The sequence below is a fragment of the Camelus dromedarius genome, chromosome 5 (assembly GCF_036321535.1).
Source record: "Camelus dromedarius isolate mCamDro1 chromosome 5, mCamDro1.pat, whole genome shotgun sequence".
NCBI lineage: Eukaryota > Metazoa > Chordata > Mammalia > Artiodactyla > Camelidae > Camelus > Camelus dromedarius.
The window spans coordinates 92,089,594-92,106,448 of NC_087440.1; the positions used below are offsets into that span (position 1 = coordinate 92,089,594).

Here is a 16,855-nt window from a genome sequence, read left to right on the forward strand (position 1 = left end):
CTGATAGACATTTGGTTTTTGTTCAATAACCCTCTTAACATATCATTTCACAAGGATTATCAAAACCTCATAAACATAAATCCTGCTTTAAAAAAATCAAATATTTGTACGAGAAAATATATCTAGGCTTATCACTTGGGTTACATAAAACCATAATGATGCCTGATATTTTGAGAAACATTTTTTGTCCTAATACAGTCTAATATAAATGCTATCCATGACTCCATAATTAACCGGTGGAACTGGAAACAGAGCATTCCCAATAACCCACAACTTGCTGCTAGACAACATATCCCACATGTTCGAAAGCAGTGCTTCATCACGATTTTCCCAGATTCATTTCAAGGGCACATCAGAAAGGTGACTTGTCAATATACTTATTAGACTTTTCAACAATCTGATTTCAAATACTCAGGGTTAAAAAAAGAAAACAAATCCTTTTGTGACCAAGCTGCAAAATTATTTTTTAAAGACTGCTGCATATCCATTTATGTATATACCCAGTCATGAAATCAACATCTTCCCCAATAATGAAGAATCAATACAAATGCTATTTCAAGTTAAAAATAATATAAGTTTAAAAAATAAGTTTACCCTCCTGAGTTAAAATTTTTAAACAAAATGAAAGAAATTCAATTATTTCAACTCACTTATTTCACACGAACAGGGGTAAAGCTCAACAGAGCAACAGCCTTAAAATATAGTTTGCGTGTCATGGTAAGGGAGGTCTATTTACCCTTGGAATTTGTTTCTGTTATTTATGCTTTTAAAAAATTATGACTGGCAAGAACATTTCTTATTTTGCTCTTTATTTTAAATTGGTGATTTCTTCCTACATACCAAACGCTTTGGAGTTAGAATCAGCTCTGTGTCACTTCGAGAAAAGCAGCTTATACACAGGACCCCTGCATCACAAACACCCAGTCGCCAACACGGCCATGTTACCTATCTCTGCAGACGCACTCCCGCTTCGCCCCACGCCCACCCGGGTGCAGCCCCAGCCCTCTTCCCAGCCACTTTTCAGGAGCCCCCGATTTTCTGGTTTCAGCACACCCATCATGGAATCCCCCTTCCTCACATCCTGTTACCCTTTCTCCCTCCCTTTCTTCCAATGTTGGGCAATTACCAGACAAACACCTGCCCTCCCTTATTCCCATTTCTTCTACTTATGGGGAAAGCTTTCTAATAAATGAGTAAATATAACAGAAAGGCAATAAATCCAAAAAAATAAAATAGTAACTATACATCCTGACTTCACATGGAGATGAAAACTGGGGTACCTGCCGGTCCCCTAGAGTGTACCCTACACTGGGGCCCAGCCTCCCGTTACCAGGGGCTCCAGACAACAGGAATTCTGCTTTGTTCAACTGCAGCGCCTGACACTTCTTGGATCCTTAAAGAATACTCGCTGAACGGATGACAGAGCTGACAGCAGACTAGAAATACTCAACACAATTTTGCACAGCGGGGAAGGCAAACAAACAAGAAGGCAAACGAACAAGAGGCATCTCGCGTTGCAAAGCTAGAGAACTAGATGTTCACTGTGTGTGAGGTCGGCGATGCCGCTCGGGAATTAGGAGCGACACCAGGATCTGCAGGGCGATACAACAATGGACAGAAAAGAGGGCTGGCTTTGAGTCTGAGGAGGAGCGGTGACACCCCAATCTCCCCCAGCCCATCAGCCCTCCTCCACCTCGCCCGCCTTCCCAGAAAACTGGCAGCTGGCCACAGATCACACTCCCCACCATCCAGGCAGGAGACAGGAAACCCCTCTCTGGGGAAACTGACAGGCCCAGAGGAGGACTTACTTCAGCAACTCTGGTAGTGCCCCTCAAATTGGCAAGGTCCCCACTCTATTTCCTAATGGTGAAAGACTCACCATCTAAAGTTCGTGCACATGGAGTTTCAATCAGCCCACTCGTAACTATGGTAAGACAGCTAAGAATCACTAGACATTTGGAGAAGAGCTTCTGACATCAAAGACAAAGACCAGAGCAGGAAACAGGATAAAAAAAGACTCAGAAGAAACAGAGATAACACATAAAACAAAAGGAAATGTCTATATAACACAAGTGAGTGTATATAATCAATTTAAAAAGGAAGAGAAATATTTTTTAAAAGTATTGCCCTCATGAAACAAAAACAAGATGTTACAAAAAGGAATACTGAGAACAAGTGAAAGATATGATGGCAGAAATGCAAATTCAACATAAGGACTGGAAGATAAAGCTGAGGATCTCTCATAGAAAAATCAGAACAAAAAGATCAAAGAATGGAAAAAAGTAGGAGAAAGGAAGTTAGCGCAGTACTCTAGAAGGCCCAACCTCTGAATAACAGGCAATCGAAAAGGCTCGAATGGAGAAATCAGAGATCATCGAGAAGTAACAAAGAAAAGCTACGGAGAGCTGAAGGACCCAAGTGTCCCCACCAAAAAGACCTACTACCAAGGGACCTGAGGGGTAAACAGAAGACCTTGAAAACAAGTCTCACAAAGGCTTGGGGATCACAGCGGCCTCAGGTGTCCCATAACAATGGCAGGTAGACAGCAATGGGGTAACGCTTTTCAAACCTCAGAGGAAAAATGATTTCTAACTAGAATGTAGTACCCAGGCAGACTGTCATTCAAGTGTGAGGAAAGAAAAGGCATTTTCAGACAGGCCAGGTCTCAAAACAATCTCTCTCTGATGAACTCTTTCTCAGGAAGCCACTAGGACATACAATCCACCTGAAGGAGAAAGACACGGGACCCAGGAATTCCCATTCAACAGATGAGAGGCACAAAAAGAATTCCATAGGGAAAGAAGAGAAATCCCAGGATGACTGCGAGGGCCTAGAGAACAAGCAGCCGAGACGGGAACAGGAAGACAAGGGTTCTGCGAGGGATGAAAAGTGACAGACTACTCGAGGTGCCTGACTGTCCTGGGGAATTCTGTTTAAAAACCCGGATGACATTCATGACCGCACACTGGCATCCAAGCTAAATGAGAGAAAAAATAACTCATTCCAATAAACACAAGAATGGATTCTTATCTTAGCAAGACAAGGAATTAACTGTATCCTATGTGGCTTAGCTGATATGATATTTACCCAATGATGATAACACACGCTGAATATCAATTAAACAACAATTACTATATAGCCATATTTGGAAAAAACAGAAAGAGTAAGGGGAGTGTGTGTTCGGGCAATGCGGGGGAGGAGATGTAAAGTTCTGCAGCCTTCTCTTCCACAGGAGGAAGCTAACAGATCACGTCTCAAATGGAAACCCAGAAGCCCGCAGTGCAAGCACGCTGTGTGGGAACACGGAGCTTGAGGCAGAAATCGCTAAATAAATAGCCATTAATATCCAAGACTCTCCCCCACAGTAACATAACACCCGCACCCTGCTGCCTAAAAGGTGGACGGTATGGCCAGCAGCAGACCAGACAGTGCACTGAGAGCAGGAATGGGCCCAGGTCCCGAAGACGTCTTGGAATGAGGCTGTCTTACTAGCCCTAGACTGCAAACATCCCAATTTCACATGAAAATAGAAATTAACCTTGATTTTGTTTCAGTCACAGTTATCGGGTCCTCTGTTATTGGCAGCTGAATGGGATGCTAAGACAGCTGATTATAAGCAGAAACAAAAGGGTTAAAAGTGGCTGCTTAGGAGAAGTCAGATCCCAGAGTGGACAGGCTGGTAGAGGAACCACTGTTTTGCATTATAACTCCGTGGAACGATTTGACTTTTAAAACTAAGGAAATGCATTACTTTAATAAAAGTAAAATCATATTTAAAGAAAATCAGTCCACAGGTTATGGTTAAAAGTGCCATTAACCTCAACTTCTAAAACTAGGATTGGTTGTGTCTTTTTAGGTCAATATTAAATTCTAACCCTGGACCACGGATTTCAGACCTGAGTTTTTCAAGGCCAACAGAATATAAAGTCATTGTAGAAGTTTTGAAAGGGGGAGTGATAAAATCACGTGCAGTGTTTAAGACTGATTTAGCAGAGGTATTTAAACCTTCAAGTGAGAAAGGCTATCACTGAGCTCGGGGGGCTTGAGAGCTTCAGCTAGGCCAGTGACAAAGGAAATGGAAAGGAAAGGCTAAAATCAGGCTGAGATATAACAAAGCAGGTGTCAGCGAGGAGGCCCGGGGTTGACCGTGGTCCGGTGGAGGAGAGAAAGCCTGGTTTGAGGGCTGCTTGCTCAGAAATGAATATGGAAAATGTCCGGAGCCTGGTTGAACCAAAAAGGGGGCGGGGAATGGGAGGGAGGACAGATCACTTGATCTCTCAAATTCCTAACAGTTTTCAAACCCATGACTGTGATTTTGGAGGCTACAGGAATCACTGCCATGCCAGTAAGGTCAGGAGTCCCTTTAGAAGAGTAAGTTCCATGCCTCCAAAGAAGCTTTAACACGAAACAAGCTATTATGAGATTCAATTCAAATTTCTCTTTGAATTCCCAATTCTTTCCTACAGCTAACAAAAACCCAGTCTCTTAGTATATAATTGACGCTTTTTGCAAAGTTTTAATCTGAAAACAATGTTGTTGCCAGTTACCTACCAGTCAGTAAAACTGACCAAAAACCTAACATGCAACACAGATTATTTAAAATCACACTGTAAAGTGCAGCCTCCATCTCATAGGTAACAGCTGTTTTATTTGTCTAAAAAAATGAATTTTCTCTTAGATTTTAAATCTAAATTAAGCCTTCAAAAATTACCATACATAGTTTATACTGTCAAACAACTTATAATTTTAAATGTAAGGAAAGTATTTTCCTCTCATATTTTCCTCTCAGTAAGACAGCATTTATGTGAGAAGCTCACACAAATTTAAGACAACCCTAACACACCATCATTCTGGAACATCCTAAGAATCAAACTTGGGACAGGGAATAAAAGGTGTTATGTTTTGGGGCTCAGAGTGATGGGATTACAGGGTCTTCTATGTTTTTAATTGCTTCAAATTTTTCTTTAATTTTATCTTATCATCTTTTTTATTTTAAAAAAAAAAAGTAAAAATCTGCATTTAGTCTCTTCCAGCATGATCCTTTTACTCTATTAGGCTCAAAAATACTTTTTGCCTCTTTACCAAGAAAAGCACTCAAACAACAAGGCCCTACTGTACAGCACAGGGAACTATACTGAATACCTCATAACACCCTATAATGAAAAAGAAAATGAAAAGGAATATACAGATATAGACATATATGAATCACTACGCTGTACACCAGAAATTAACTCAACATTGTAAACCGACTATACTTCAACCAAAAAAAAGTTAAGGCGCTGGTAGAGTGCATGCTCAGCATGTACATGGTCCTAGGATCAATCCCCAGTACCTCCCAAAAAAAAAGGGACAAAAAATGGCCTTTTTACAGAATAAACTCCTCTTCAGCTTGCAAAGAAAAAGGAAAGGAAAGCAGTCAATGGTTTTGTCGCACTTAACGTAGTTTGGAATTAACAGTCTGCTGGCGTGTTTATCCAGCATCACAGACGTCAGCTCACACAGGCATCAGCTGCTGCAACAAGAGGAGGACAAAGGCAGGCGGAGGGGCTCCTGTCCAAATCGCAGAGTCCTGAGTTTTGATCTTACACGCATTTGAGCGTTTCTCCTGAAGAACAATTCACTGTACATTGTAAGCTTTTTCAGGGAGCCCACACAGTGGTATTTCCAGGTGAGAACAACCCACTCCAGCTCCAGTTTTACTTATTCCAAGTCTAGATTTAACACAGACAACTGCTGCTCACTTCAAAGCCCAACTGTCAACGGAGGAGGTTTTAAGAGAGAAAGGGTAATAAGGCTGGACGGTTAATGTTCAGTGGTTATATATTGCATGCCATAGTCGATATCACTATGCACTTCAAATAGCTATTTACTCTAAACCTAATTTTTACTATGAAATCCCAGTATTTCCCTACAAGTCAGATCTTATCCAAAAGACCTGTTTCTTAAATCTGTTCTTTAAAAAAGGTGTTCCCATGTTATGCAAAACTTCTCTCTGAAGAAACCATGAAGATTAAAATGTATCTTGAGATGTTTAGCACCATCAGTTAAGCCTGAAGGCATGAAATTCCATAGAGTCATCCCATTCACACCTGGGGCTTAGCATCCCTACACCAGCAGCTACAGGAATTCACACAGATGGAGACCTCTGAGAAGGTACTGTCCCATTCACAGAAAGAAAAACCACAAATGACGGAATTAAACAGAAGGCTACAAAGATTAACTCTATTCCTTACAGAGGAGCCACAGTGGCTTCGTGAGAGAAGATGCCCCGGACTAGGAGTCAGATCTGCCTCTATCAGCGAGCCCAAGGCCTCCCACCTGGTCTGCAGGTCATTTGGGGGGCCAGAGACGAGGGCCACTGTGGTCCTTCCAATGCCAATGGACTGGGGCTTCAGACATCAGCTCCATCCAAATACAACACTAGCCATTATTTTTAAGCCATGAAAAAAATATGTAATGCACGTGAAAGTATTTTTATATAACAAAGATAAAAGACAATAAATTCAGCTCATTTCGTTGTCCGTATTTGTTGCTGTTTACTTGTATAAATTTCAAAGTGTTTCGTATGCTGTGGTTCAAACAGTATCAAATTTGCATTAAAAAATAGCTTAAAGAAATACACATGCAAAGCAGTGTATTTCCAACTTTTAATTAAGGTCCAGGATTTCATAGAGGAAGCTAATCAAACTATAAACATAATCAAGGGAAAATTAAAGACAAAACCTACAATGACAGCTTGGATGAGTCTTGTCCCATGCAACCACTGTGGAAATAAGAAAAAAGGAGCCAGAAATGATCTTCTCTTAAAACTTCATTACTTGTACTTTCCAAATTTCTTCAAAGACTCCCCAATAAGTCTTAAAATCTGGGCTGAATCGGCTGGTTTTCTTCATTGAGTTTCAAGAATTCTACATAACTGTCATGAGACACCTAGCAAGGCTGGCCCTCTGCATAACAGGACTCAACACATCAGAGGTCTCAAACACCACGCAGAGTGCAAATCCAAAAACTCAACAACCCACAGGTTGACAGCTTACATATACATACGCTTCTTGAGCAGAAGTAATTCTACTTGAAAGTCAGAATGCTCCACAAACAATTCCATTTGAAAGGCTGCTGCCTTCCAATCGCAGTAACTGGGTGTCCCAAGGAACACTAAATAATGAGGAGACACACATTCTAACTAGCAACACACACTTAGGATTACAATGGTGCATGTGCTTAGATAGATCAGATTAAACACTACTTCTAAAATGTATTACTAGTCCATTAAAATGCCACCTTAAATTTAAGTCCATTCTTTTTCCCTGTAATCTGAAGTTTACACTTCCAGGCAAATTGAGTTCTCAGGATAATGTGATTTATCTGTAACCATAATTTCCAAAGAGTGAGAATACAATTTTCAAAATCTTTCTGTATTACAGCACACAGCTTCTGTTTAAACTTAGAAAAGCCAAATCTCATAAAGTAAGACCTCCACACAGGCTGAAAAGAGCTTCCTCCTGTGAAGCCCACCAGTTCAGAGTGGCTGGTACCATCTGGTGGTGATGGGGCCGCACAAGGACCACTGGTCCACAGGGCGTCCGGCCTTCCGGATGAGCCCCTCCAAGGCGCCGCAGTCCCCAGACCAGAGGCCGGCTGGACCACACCTTACCTGTTAACTCAGCCTTCCTCTGCTTCCTCCTTTCAGTCACACATTTACTCACACACCAAGCACTGAGTTGAACCTGATTGTGAAACTGTCTGGATTTCAAGATCAAATGCTCAGCCAGGAACGGCAAATACAACATTCAGAAGGTTCGAATGTAACAAACACCAAAGACTTCACTGTCAAAACAACTGTGAAGCCAGTTAATTAATCAGTTGGAAATCATGTCATTGATAAATGATTCCAGAAAATGAATAGTACTCTTACTCTATCAATATTGTATGTAACCAAGAATGATGGTCCCCACCAAAATAAAGCATAGCAGGCTATATCCTGGGGCCCTGGACCTCCATCTACTGCTGCTCTCACAAGCCATTGTGTCAGTATTTCTCCCAAGAGAAAAAACAGAAGCCCTCTAAAGAACATCGCAACTTAAGTTTCAATTTGTAAACAAAACTCCAAATTCCAACTATCATTTTGGCAGAGTAGGTGGCCTCACTATGGAATACATTTGTTTCTTCACATAAATGTCAACTTTATCAGCCCCAAAGATTAGAAATTACTGGTTCAAACCACACAATCCTAACCCAGTGACGCAAATGATCCAAGGATAACATTTTCATAGGTTTGACCTGAACCCTGAACAGAAGTATTGCATCTTCCTTCTCAGTGCTTTTAGGTGAGTCTGAGGATCTTGACAGGATGCCTAAGTTAGGGAGAGATAAAGTAAAAGAATTTCACTTTACACTTGTAACTGTCCTTCTCATTCTAGTAACTGTAAAATAGCTTAATCAAATTTTTGTCCTAATAAAGCATAACCGGTTAGTGGACCAATGATTACAGCATTATAGAACCTTGCTCAAATTAGAGAAGGCATGCAAAGATCGGACGAAGAAAAATTTTAGGTGACTTCCATACACTAACAGTTTCAGTTTGCCCCAAAATTAAACAAGGGTCTGGCACAATTACAATGAAAAAAATCAATTTGCTCTTGCATAACGTATTCAAAATAAGGCCTTTAACCTTAAAATTCCCTTAGAGGTGGTACAGTAAAAAGGGGTGTACAGGCCCTGGACACCAAAGGGATGTAGACAGGCTGTCACCTGAGGGGGGGGCGCTCCAGGAGATATACGGGGGTGGGGGAGGCAGATGAAAAAAGCACACGCCGCTGCCTCTACAGGCCAGCAGGGCATGTGGGGGGAAGAACTCGACGCTGCCTCCGGACCCCAAAGGCGCGGTGCGGGGGCGGGGGCGGATATCCCAGGGAGTGCTGCAGGAAGCGACATCCAGACTCGGAGGGTGGATCTAGGAAGCGGCCGGGGCGACGGCCGGCGGTCGGGGAGGGGGGTCGGGAGGCGGGGGTGGGAACCGAGGATGTGGCTCCTCCGAGGATGAGGGGGCGGGACGACCTAATGCGGATGTGTGAAGGCCAAGGAGGAGGGCAGGGCGGGACGGAGAGCCACGAAGGGATGAGAGCGCAAAGAGCGGCCGAGAGGGATGGGGCGGCGAGTCTGGGAGCGGTGACGAGGCGGGATGAGCGGAAGCCGGAGGACGGAAAGGAGGAGGGTGGGGAGGAGGGTGAGCGGGCGGGGGTCGGAGGGGCTGAGGGTCAGGCCCGCGCCCGCGCACTTACCCCACTCGAGGAACTCGGCCACATACTTGTCGCGGCGCAGGGCCGAGTGGCTGCACTCGGTGTACAGGCAGACGAGCACGTCGAGCAGCGTCTCCACGCTCAGGGAGCTCTCGTTGCGCCAGGGCCCGTCCAGGAGCAGCTGCTCCAGCTTCTTGAGCCGCACTTTGGCCGACATGGTGCCGCGCGGCCCGCTCCCAACGCGCCGGCCTCTCGCCGCCCGCTCGGCCAGTCCGTCAGGGCGAGCCCTCGGGAGCCCGGCGGCCGCGAGCTCCGGCAGCGGAGGCGCTTCGTCGCCGCCCAGTCCGCGTCGTCGCGCCCCGGCCTAGGCCGACATCTTGGGCTCGGTCCCGGCGGCGCAGCGTCTGGGGCGCCGGGCCCCGCGGGTCCATGGGCCGGTCTCCTCCCCTCGGCGCCGCCGCCCTCCCCGCCCGACGCGGCCCGCCCTCGCCTCGCCCCCGCCGCGCGCCCCTCAGCCCCGCCCGCGGCCGCGCCCTCCCCGCCGCCCGCCGCCCGCCGCCCGCCGCCCGCCGCCCGCCGCCCGCCGCCGACCTAGAGCGACGCGGAGCCGAGCGCTGCGCAAGCCCGGCCGGCGCCCGAGTCCCGACCCCAGCCCCGACCCGGCGGCCCAGCCCCGCGGCCCGTAGCCAACCAGGGCGCGGCCAGCGCGGGCGCAGCCAACCACGGCTGGGCCGGCCGCCGCCGCGCTGACCTCAGTGCGCCGCCCCGCCCCTGCGCTCCCGGCTCCCGGCTCCCGACGGGATCGGACCTCGCCGCTTGCCGTAGGGGCCGGGATGCTGGGGCGGTCGGAGGGGGATCGGCGCCCGGCGGGGGCGGGGCGCGCGAGGGGCCAGTGCGCCGCCGAGATTGCGGCGCCGGCGCGTGCGCAGAGGGCGCCCGGGCGGCGTGCGCGGGCGCGTCGCGGACCATCCTCGGTGTGCGGGCCCGCGCTCCCGAACGCACACGTCCGGCTCCCGAAGGGGACCTGGCGGCTCGGAGCAGCCCCCGCGAGCCCTGGGATGCCGGGGGCTTCGTGGCCCGTGGGCTGACGTGGGCGTCGAGAGCCTCTCCGCAGACGCAGCTCTGGTGGCCTCGGCGGCATGACTAGCTGCTTTAAAACCAAGGCTCGCCTGCGCTGCGAGAGGCATTTTGGGAAACGCGGCCCACCTCTGGCTTGATGCACGGGAGGCTGAAGCTGAACCGGGACAGGGCGGGGGCTGCTGTAGAGCGGCGCCCCGTGAATTCATGGTGCATCCGCAGTGGCCACTTCAGACTGTACCCCTCCCCGCAAACAGATGCCTTAGTGTGGCAGTTTGGCAGGAAGCAGCCTGCTGTTTGTCTCCAGGCTGAGTTTGCCTAGCGAGTCACTGCTTGTACTAAGATTGCTGGTTTATTTGTGTGGCCAGGGGAAGGAGGGTGATGGAGAGTACCTCCCGCCCAAAGGAATCCTTGGCATCGGGAGAGGAGGGGCCGCCCAGAACTTGTGGGAGGTCACTGAGGCCATGGGTGGGTGAGGGCTGGGGAGCAAGGGAACCCTAATCTGGGATGGAAAGGAGGGAGGGAGCGTCAGTAGGAGCAGGGCAGCCAGGTAGAGCAGATGATGGGGCAGATAAAGGTTTGAAGAAGCAGCAAAGGAGCCTGTGGCAAAACTTAATCTATGGAGATAAAAATACCTCTGTGAAGGAGGTATTGACTGGAAAGGGTAGGAGGGAACCTTCTGTGCCACTAGAAATGTTCTATAATTTGACTTGGGTGGTGGTTATGAAGAAGTACATGTAAGTAACATTCAAACTTAAGAGTAGTGCATATCACTATATATATTGCACCTTAATTTTCTAGAAAGCAAGCAAAAACAGTCTTTGGTGTTAGAGGTGACAGTAGTGGGAACTTTGGAGGGATGATGAACTGAGGGGCAAGGAATATTCTGTATCTTGACCAGACCCATCTTGCTACATGGGTTGGTACATACATGAAAATTAAACTGTACTAAAAATATGCACTTTATGTGTGCGATATCTCAATTTTATAAAATGAAAAAAAAAGGCTGAGTAGATTACATGACTCAAAACCAATGATTTCCCAGTTTTTAGATAAAGATCAAATTCTTCACCTTAGCTTTTTTTTTTAACATTTTTTATTGATTTGTAATCACTTTACAATGTTGTGTCAAATTCCAGTGTGCAGCACAATTTTTCAGTAATTCATGGACATATACACACTCATTGTCACATTTTTTTCTCTGTGAGTTATCATAACATTTTGTGTATATTTCCCTGTGCTATACAGTGTAATCTTGTTTATCTATTCTACAATTTTGAAATCCCAGTCTATCCCTTCCCACCCTCCACCCCCCTGCACCTTAGCTTTTAAGTAATGTGATTAAACATCTGAATTTGTCTGGGATGGTCCCCATTTTTTTGCCTTTGTCCCAGTGTAGATATAACAATGCCATTCATTCCTATAGTGTCCCCATTTGCACAGTCTGACTCCAGTCTCACTGGCCTCCTTGCTGCTTCTCAACTGTTCCTGCAGGCTTCTGCCTCAGGGCCTTTGCACTTGCCAATCCCTTCACCTTGGATGCCCTTCCCTGACCACCTTCACTTTGTCTGCTCAACCCAGATCTGCTTCAACATTGTCCCTTCAGGGCAGTCTTGCCTAACTCCCTGGGCTGGACCAGGCCCCAGCTCACCCTGGAGTTTTTCTTAGCACTTGGCATAGTGCATACCTGTGGGTCTTGCCCACTAGTGTGGATACTAGAAATCTTCCTGTGCCTCAGTTTCTTCAGGGGGAAAAAGGGAATGATAATAGGACCTACCCCAGTATTTCATTTGAGTTTCTGGAAAGATTAAATGAGTTAATACCCGGAGAATACTTTGAACAGTGCCTGGCTCACGTACATGCTCACACGTTGGTAGCTGGCATTATGCGTAGGAATTGTTATTTCAGAAACTAGGGGCTGTGTGACCACTTGGGTCCCCCAAACCAGGGAATCTCAGTGTCCTCAAACACCCATGAGGTTCCTCTGTCTCTGTCTTGATCACTTTGGGCTGCTATAACAAAGTATCATAGACTGGGTGCCTTACAAGCAACAGAAATCTGTTTCTCACAGTCCTCACAGTTCTGGAGACTGAAAGTCCAAGGTCAGGGTGCCAGCGCGGTCCCTATTCCTGGTAGCTGAGGGCTGTCTTGCAGTATTCTCACATGGTGGCAAGGGGTAGCTCTCTGGCCTCTTCCAAATAGGCTCTAATCCATTCATGAGGGCTTAACCTCATTACCTGATCACCTCCCAAAGGCCCCACCTCCTGATACATCACATTGGGGGTTAGGATTTCAGCATATGAATGTTGGGGGCACAGACATTCAGGCCATAGCAGTGTCCTCACAGTACACTCCTCCTACTCAGGCTACAGTGGGTTTCCGGTCTTTGCAACAACGCACGCAAGACTAAACCTCGCCTTGTCCCTAGATCCTGAAACGTGTGCGACATGTGGTAACCAAACCACACACTGTCTCAGTTTAGAAGTTAGAATGTCCCGGTCTGCAGAGTCAAACCGTTGAACTTGATTTAACTTTGAATCTTACCCTTGGGCCCTTTAGCTCCTGAGATGTGCACTGGGGCTATGCTCAGTGGCTTCCCTTTTCCTTCCTTCCCCAACCAGCTCAGCTAGCCCAGCCCTGCTTCCACCTGCTGGGGCTGCTGCCAGAGAGGAGCAAGGGTAAGGTGTTGGGGGCGGGGGGGGACTGTGGTCTCATCTTCGGTCTGGCAAAGTGTAAGCTGACCCCTCCCTCCTGGGGACATTCACAGGCTCCCTAGCAGTTCCCTGATATTCTCTCTCCTGGGCAGATGTGTCACCAGGTGGGTATTTACCTGGCGGCTGGAGGGGACCCTATGCCCTTCCCTAGGGGCTATAGGACAGAACCTAAGATGACCCATCCATGTGACGAAGACCTGTCTGCACAGCTCATGTCTGTCCACAGGAAGCTTTCTCTCACCCCTCACCCTGACAGGTGTTCTGGAGCAGGCAGGTCTCAACACAGCAATACACTCCCGGCTCTGCCTCTGAAGCAGCTCGTGAGCCTTCTTCTGTGGCTGGGTGTCCATCCCCCATCCACTGTCCTCAGTCCCCTGTGCCCCCAAAGGAGGGCCACTTTTTAAGCTCTGTGGACAATCCCTTGGAAGCCACCCTTACTAGGCTTTAGGTGAAGGAAGATGCTCCCATGATCTGTGCCCCAGCAGGACCACGTTCCCAGATCCTCTCTCTTTTGTGCTCACCTTTTATTCCAGGTGTGGGACAGGTTCCCAAGCATTTGCCTTGATAGTCTACCTATGGTGATCTGACACCTCCTTTAATAATTTCACACCTGTTATCTCTGGATGCTCCCCAGAATTTCAATTTCGTGTTCTGACACGTTCACAACATGTACACCAGACAAAAGTCATTGACCTTTTGCTGAACACTTTTGTGTTTGTCTGCCTGCCACTCCCTGTCCCCTCAACTGCATCCCCCATCTCTGCTCTGGCTCCACTCAGCTCACAGAACCCTAGAGGGGCTGCCGCAGGGGGTGGACGTGTCACCCTAGGATGGCTGGTCAGCTCTCTGTCAGCCTGATCAAGGATCACCATACGATTCACTCCATACCAACCAGAGAACTCCTGGAGGAGTTCACAATACAACTGGGAGACAGGACTTCTTGTCTTTTACTTTAGACCAGGGGCAAGTGAGCTTTTTCCACAAAAGGCCAGATAGTAAATATTTTAGGTTTTGAACATGCCGTGTGGTCTCTGCTTCTACTGGTACAGCATGGAAACAGCCATAGGCCATATGTAAACAAATGAGCATGTGCACCAGAAATCAAGTGGCGACTGGACTTGGCCCGCAGGCTGTCGTTTGCTGATCTTTGCTTTTTAGCGCAAGTTGTAAAGGTGGGACTTGAGACCAACAGCCACAGTCCCTGTTAGAAGAAAAGAGAAAGGGCAGGGGGTATTTTGTCCCATGAAACAATAAAATTTCCCTTTTTCTTTAAGCCAGTGCTCTTTCAACTCATTAAGAACAAATGGAAGTACTCCAGAAGGGGAGGAGTAACTCTCCCAGGCTTCAGACACTACTACAGAGCTACAGTCATCAAGACAGCGTGGTGTTGGTACCAAAACAGACATATGGACCAATGGAACAGAATAGAGAGCCCAGAAATGAACCCACAGACTTGTGGTCAACTCATCTTCGACAAAGGAGGCAAGAATATACAATGGAATAAAGACAGTGTCTTCAGCAAATGGTGTTGGGGAATCTGGACAGCAGTATGTAAATCAGTGAAGCTAGAACACTCCCTTACACCACACACAAAAATAAACTCAAAATGGATCAAAGACTTAAACATAAGACAAGATACATTAAACCTCCTAGAAGAAAATATAGGCAAAACATTATCTGACATACATCTCAAAAATGTTCTTCTAGGGCAGTCTACCCAAGCAACAGAAATAAAAGCAAGAATAAACAGATGGGGCCTAATGAAACTTACAAGCTTCTGCACAGCAAAGGAACCCATAAGTAAAACAAAACGACAACCTATGGAATGGGAGAAAATTTTTGCAAATGAAACCAACAAAGGCTTGATCTCCAGAATATACAAGCAGCTCATACGACTTAATAAGAAAGAAACAAACAACCCCATCCAAAAATGGGCAGAAGACCTAAACAAGCAATTCTCCGAGGAAGAAATACAAATGATCAAAAGGCACATGAAAAAATGCTCAATATCACTAATTATCAGAGAAATGCAAATCAAAACTACAATGAGGTATCACCTCACACCAGTCAGAATGGCCATCATTCAAAAGTCCACAAATGACAAATGCTGGAGAGGCTGTGGAGAAAAGGGAACCCTCCTACACTGCTGGTGGGAATACAGGTTGGTGCAGCCACTGTGGAAAACAGTATGGAGATTGCTCAAAAGACTAGGAACAGACTTACCATGTGACCCAGGAATCCCACTCCTGGGCATACATCCAAAAGGACCCCTACTTCAAAAAGACACCTGCACCCTAATATTCATAGCAGCACTATTTACAATAGCCAAGACATGGAAACAGCCTGTATGTCCATCGACAGATGACTGGATAAAGAAGATGTGGTATATTTATACAATGGAATACTATTCAGCCATAAAAATGACAACATAACACCATTTGCAGCAACATGGATGTCCCTGGAGAATGTCATTCTAAGTGAAGTAAGCCAGAAAGAGAAAGAAAAATATTACATGAGATCACTCATATGTGGAATCTGAGAAAGAAAGAAAGAAAGAAAGAAAGAAAAGAAAGAAAGAAAGAAAGAAAGAAAGAAAGAAAGAAAGAAAGAAAGAGAGAAAGAAAGGGAAGGAAGGAAGGAAGGAAGGAAGGAAGGAAGGAAGGAAGGAAGGAAGGAAGAAAGAAAGAAAGAAAGAAAGAAAGAAAGAAAGAAAGAAAGAAAGAAAGAAAGAAAGAAAGAAAGAAAGAAAGAAAAAGACAAGTGAACATAAATACAAAACAGAAACAGACTCATAGACATAGAATACAAACTTGTGGTTGCCAGCGGGAGGAGGGTGGGAAGGAACAGACTGGGAGTTTGAAATTTGTAGATACTGACCAATATATATATAGAATAGATAAATAAGATTATACTGTATAGCACAAGGAAATATATACAAGATCTTACGGTAGCTCACAGCGAAAAAAATGTGACAATGAATATATGTATGTTCATGTATAACTGAAAAATTGTGCTCTACACTGGAATTTGACACAACATTGTAAAATGACTATAACTCAATAAAAAAAGTTTAAAAAATAATAATCCAGAAGGAAAATGAGCAAATAATATGAACAAGGAAATAGATGGAAGAAGAAATCCAAAGGATCAATAGACATATGAGAACACACTCAGTCTCATTGACATGAAAATGCAAATTAACTTCTGCTTTCAATCAAGATGGGGGCAATGAGGACCAGATTTACCCTCCTACCTGAAACAATGAAGAAAATAAGCAGAGTACCTGAAACAACAGTTTTCGTGATGCTAGAAGCCAGGTGACGAAGGACAGTGATCCCTGCGACTAGACAAAAGGGATCCCTATGACTGCCCAGCCAGGGAGGGGGACTGGTGGGCAGCCCAGTGGGTTGCTTGAGGTGAGGAAGCAGAGCTGAGAGTCTGGGGAGAGCAAAGCAGCTAGAGTGCTCAGGACAGAGTACCACAAAGGAGCGAGAACCTCAGAGATCGGCAGAGGGTCCCCCGAGTATCCAGCAGCCTTCTGACCAGCACGTGTGTAGGAGGAAACCACCCAAGGTTGAGGAGCAAACCATTCAAAAGGGTTAGAGGAAAGAGTGTGTGCTACTCACAGTCATTGATAATAGTGTTGTTTTCCACCAGCCAGACTAGAAAAATTCATAATTCACCAGCATTGGGTAGGATTCTCAAGAAGGTTGTGCCTTGGGAGTGGGAACTATACTGGGACCGAGCACTGCTCCAAGCAGCCAAATAACAAACCATAAAAACAAGATCCAAAAGTATCAAGCTGTTTCCATGTAATTTAACTAC

General features: G+C 46.1%; 1 protein-coding gene across 2 annotated transcripts in view; it reads right to left on the minus strand.

The window, feature by feature from the left end:
* The window catches only part of CDC42BPB (CDC42 binding protein kinase beta), a 92,338-nt gene extending 82,600 nt beyond the window's left edge, over nt 1-9,738 (minus strand). For both annotated transcript variants that reach the window (XR_004137526.2, XM_031454374.2), the window contains exon 1: nt 9,282-9,738. Coding sequence is in view for 1 of the 2 variants with exons in the window: in XM_031454374.2 (XP_031310234.2) it covers nt 9,282-9,456 (175 nt within the window). In the remaining variant the exon portion in view is untranslated. The remainder of the gene's footprint in view (nt 1-9,281) is intronic.
* Nucleotides 9,739-16,855: the final 7,117 nt, after the last annotated feature.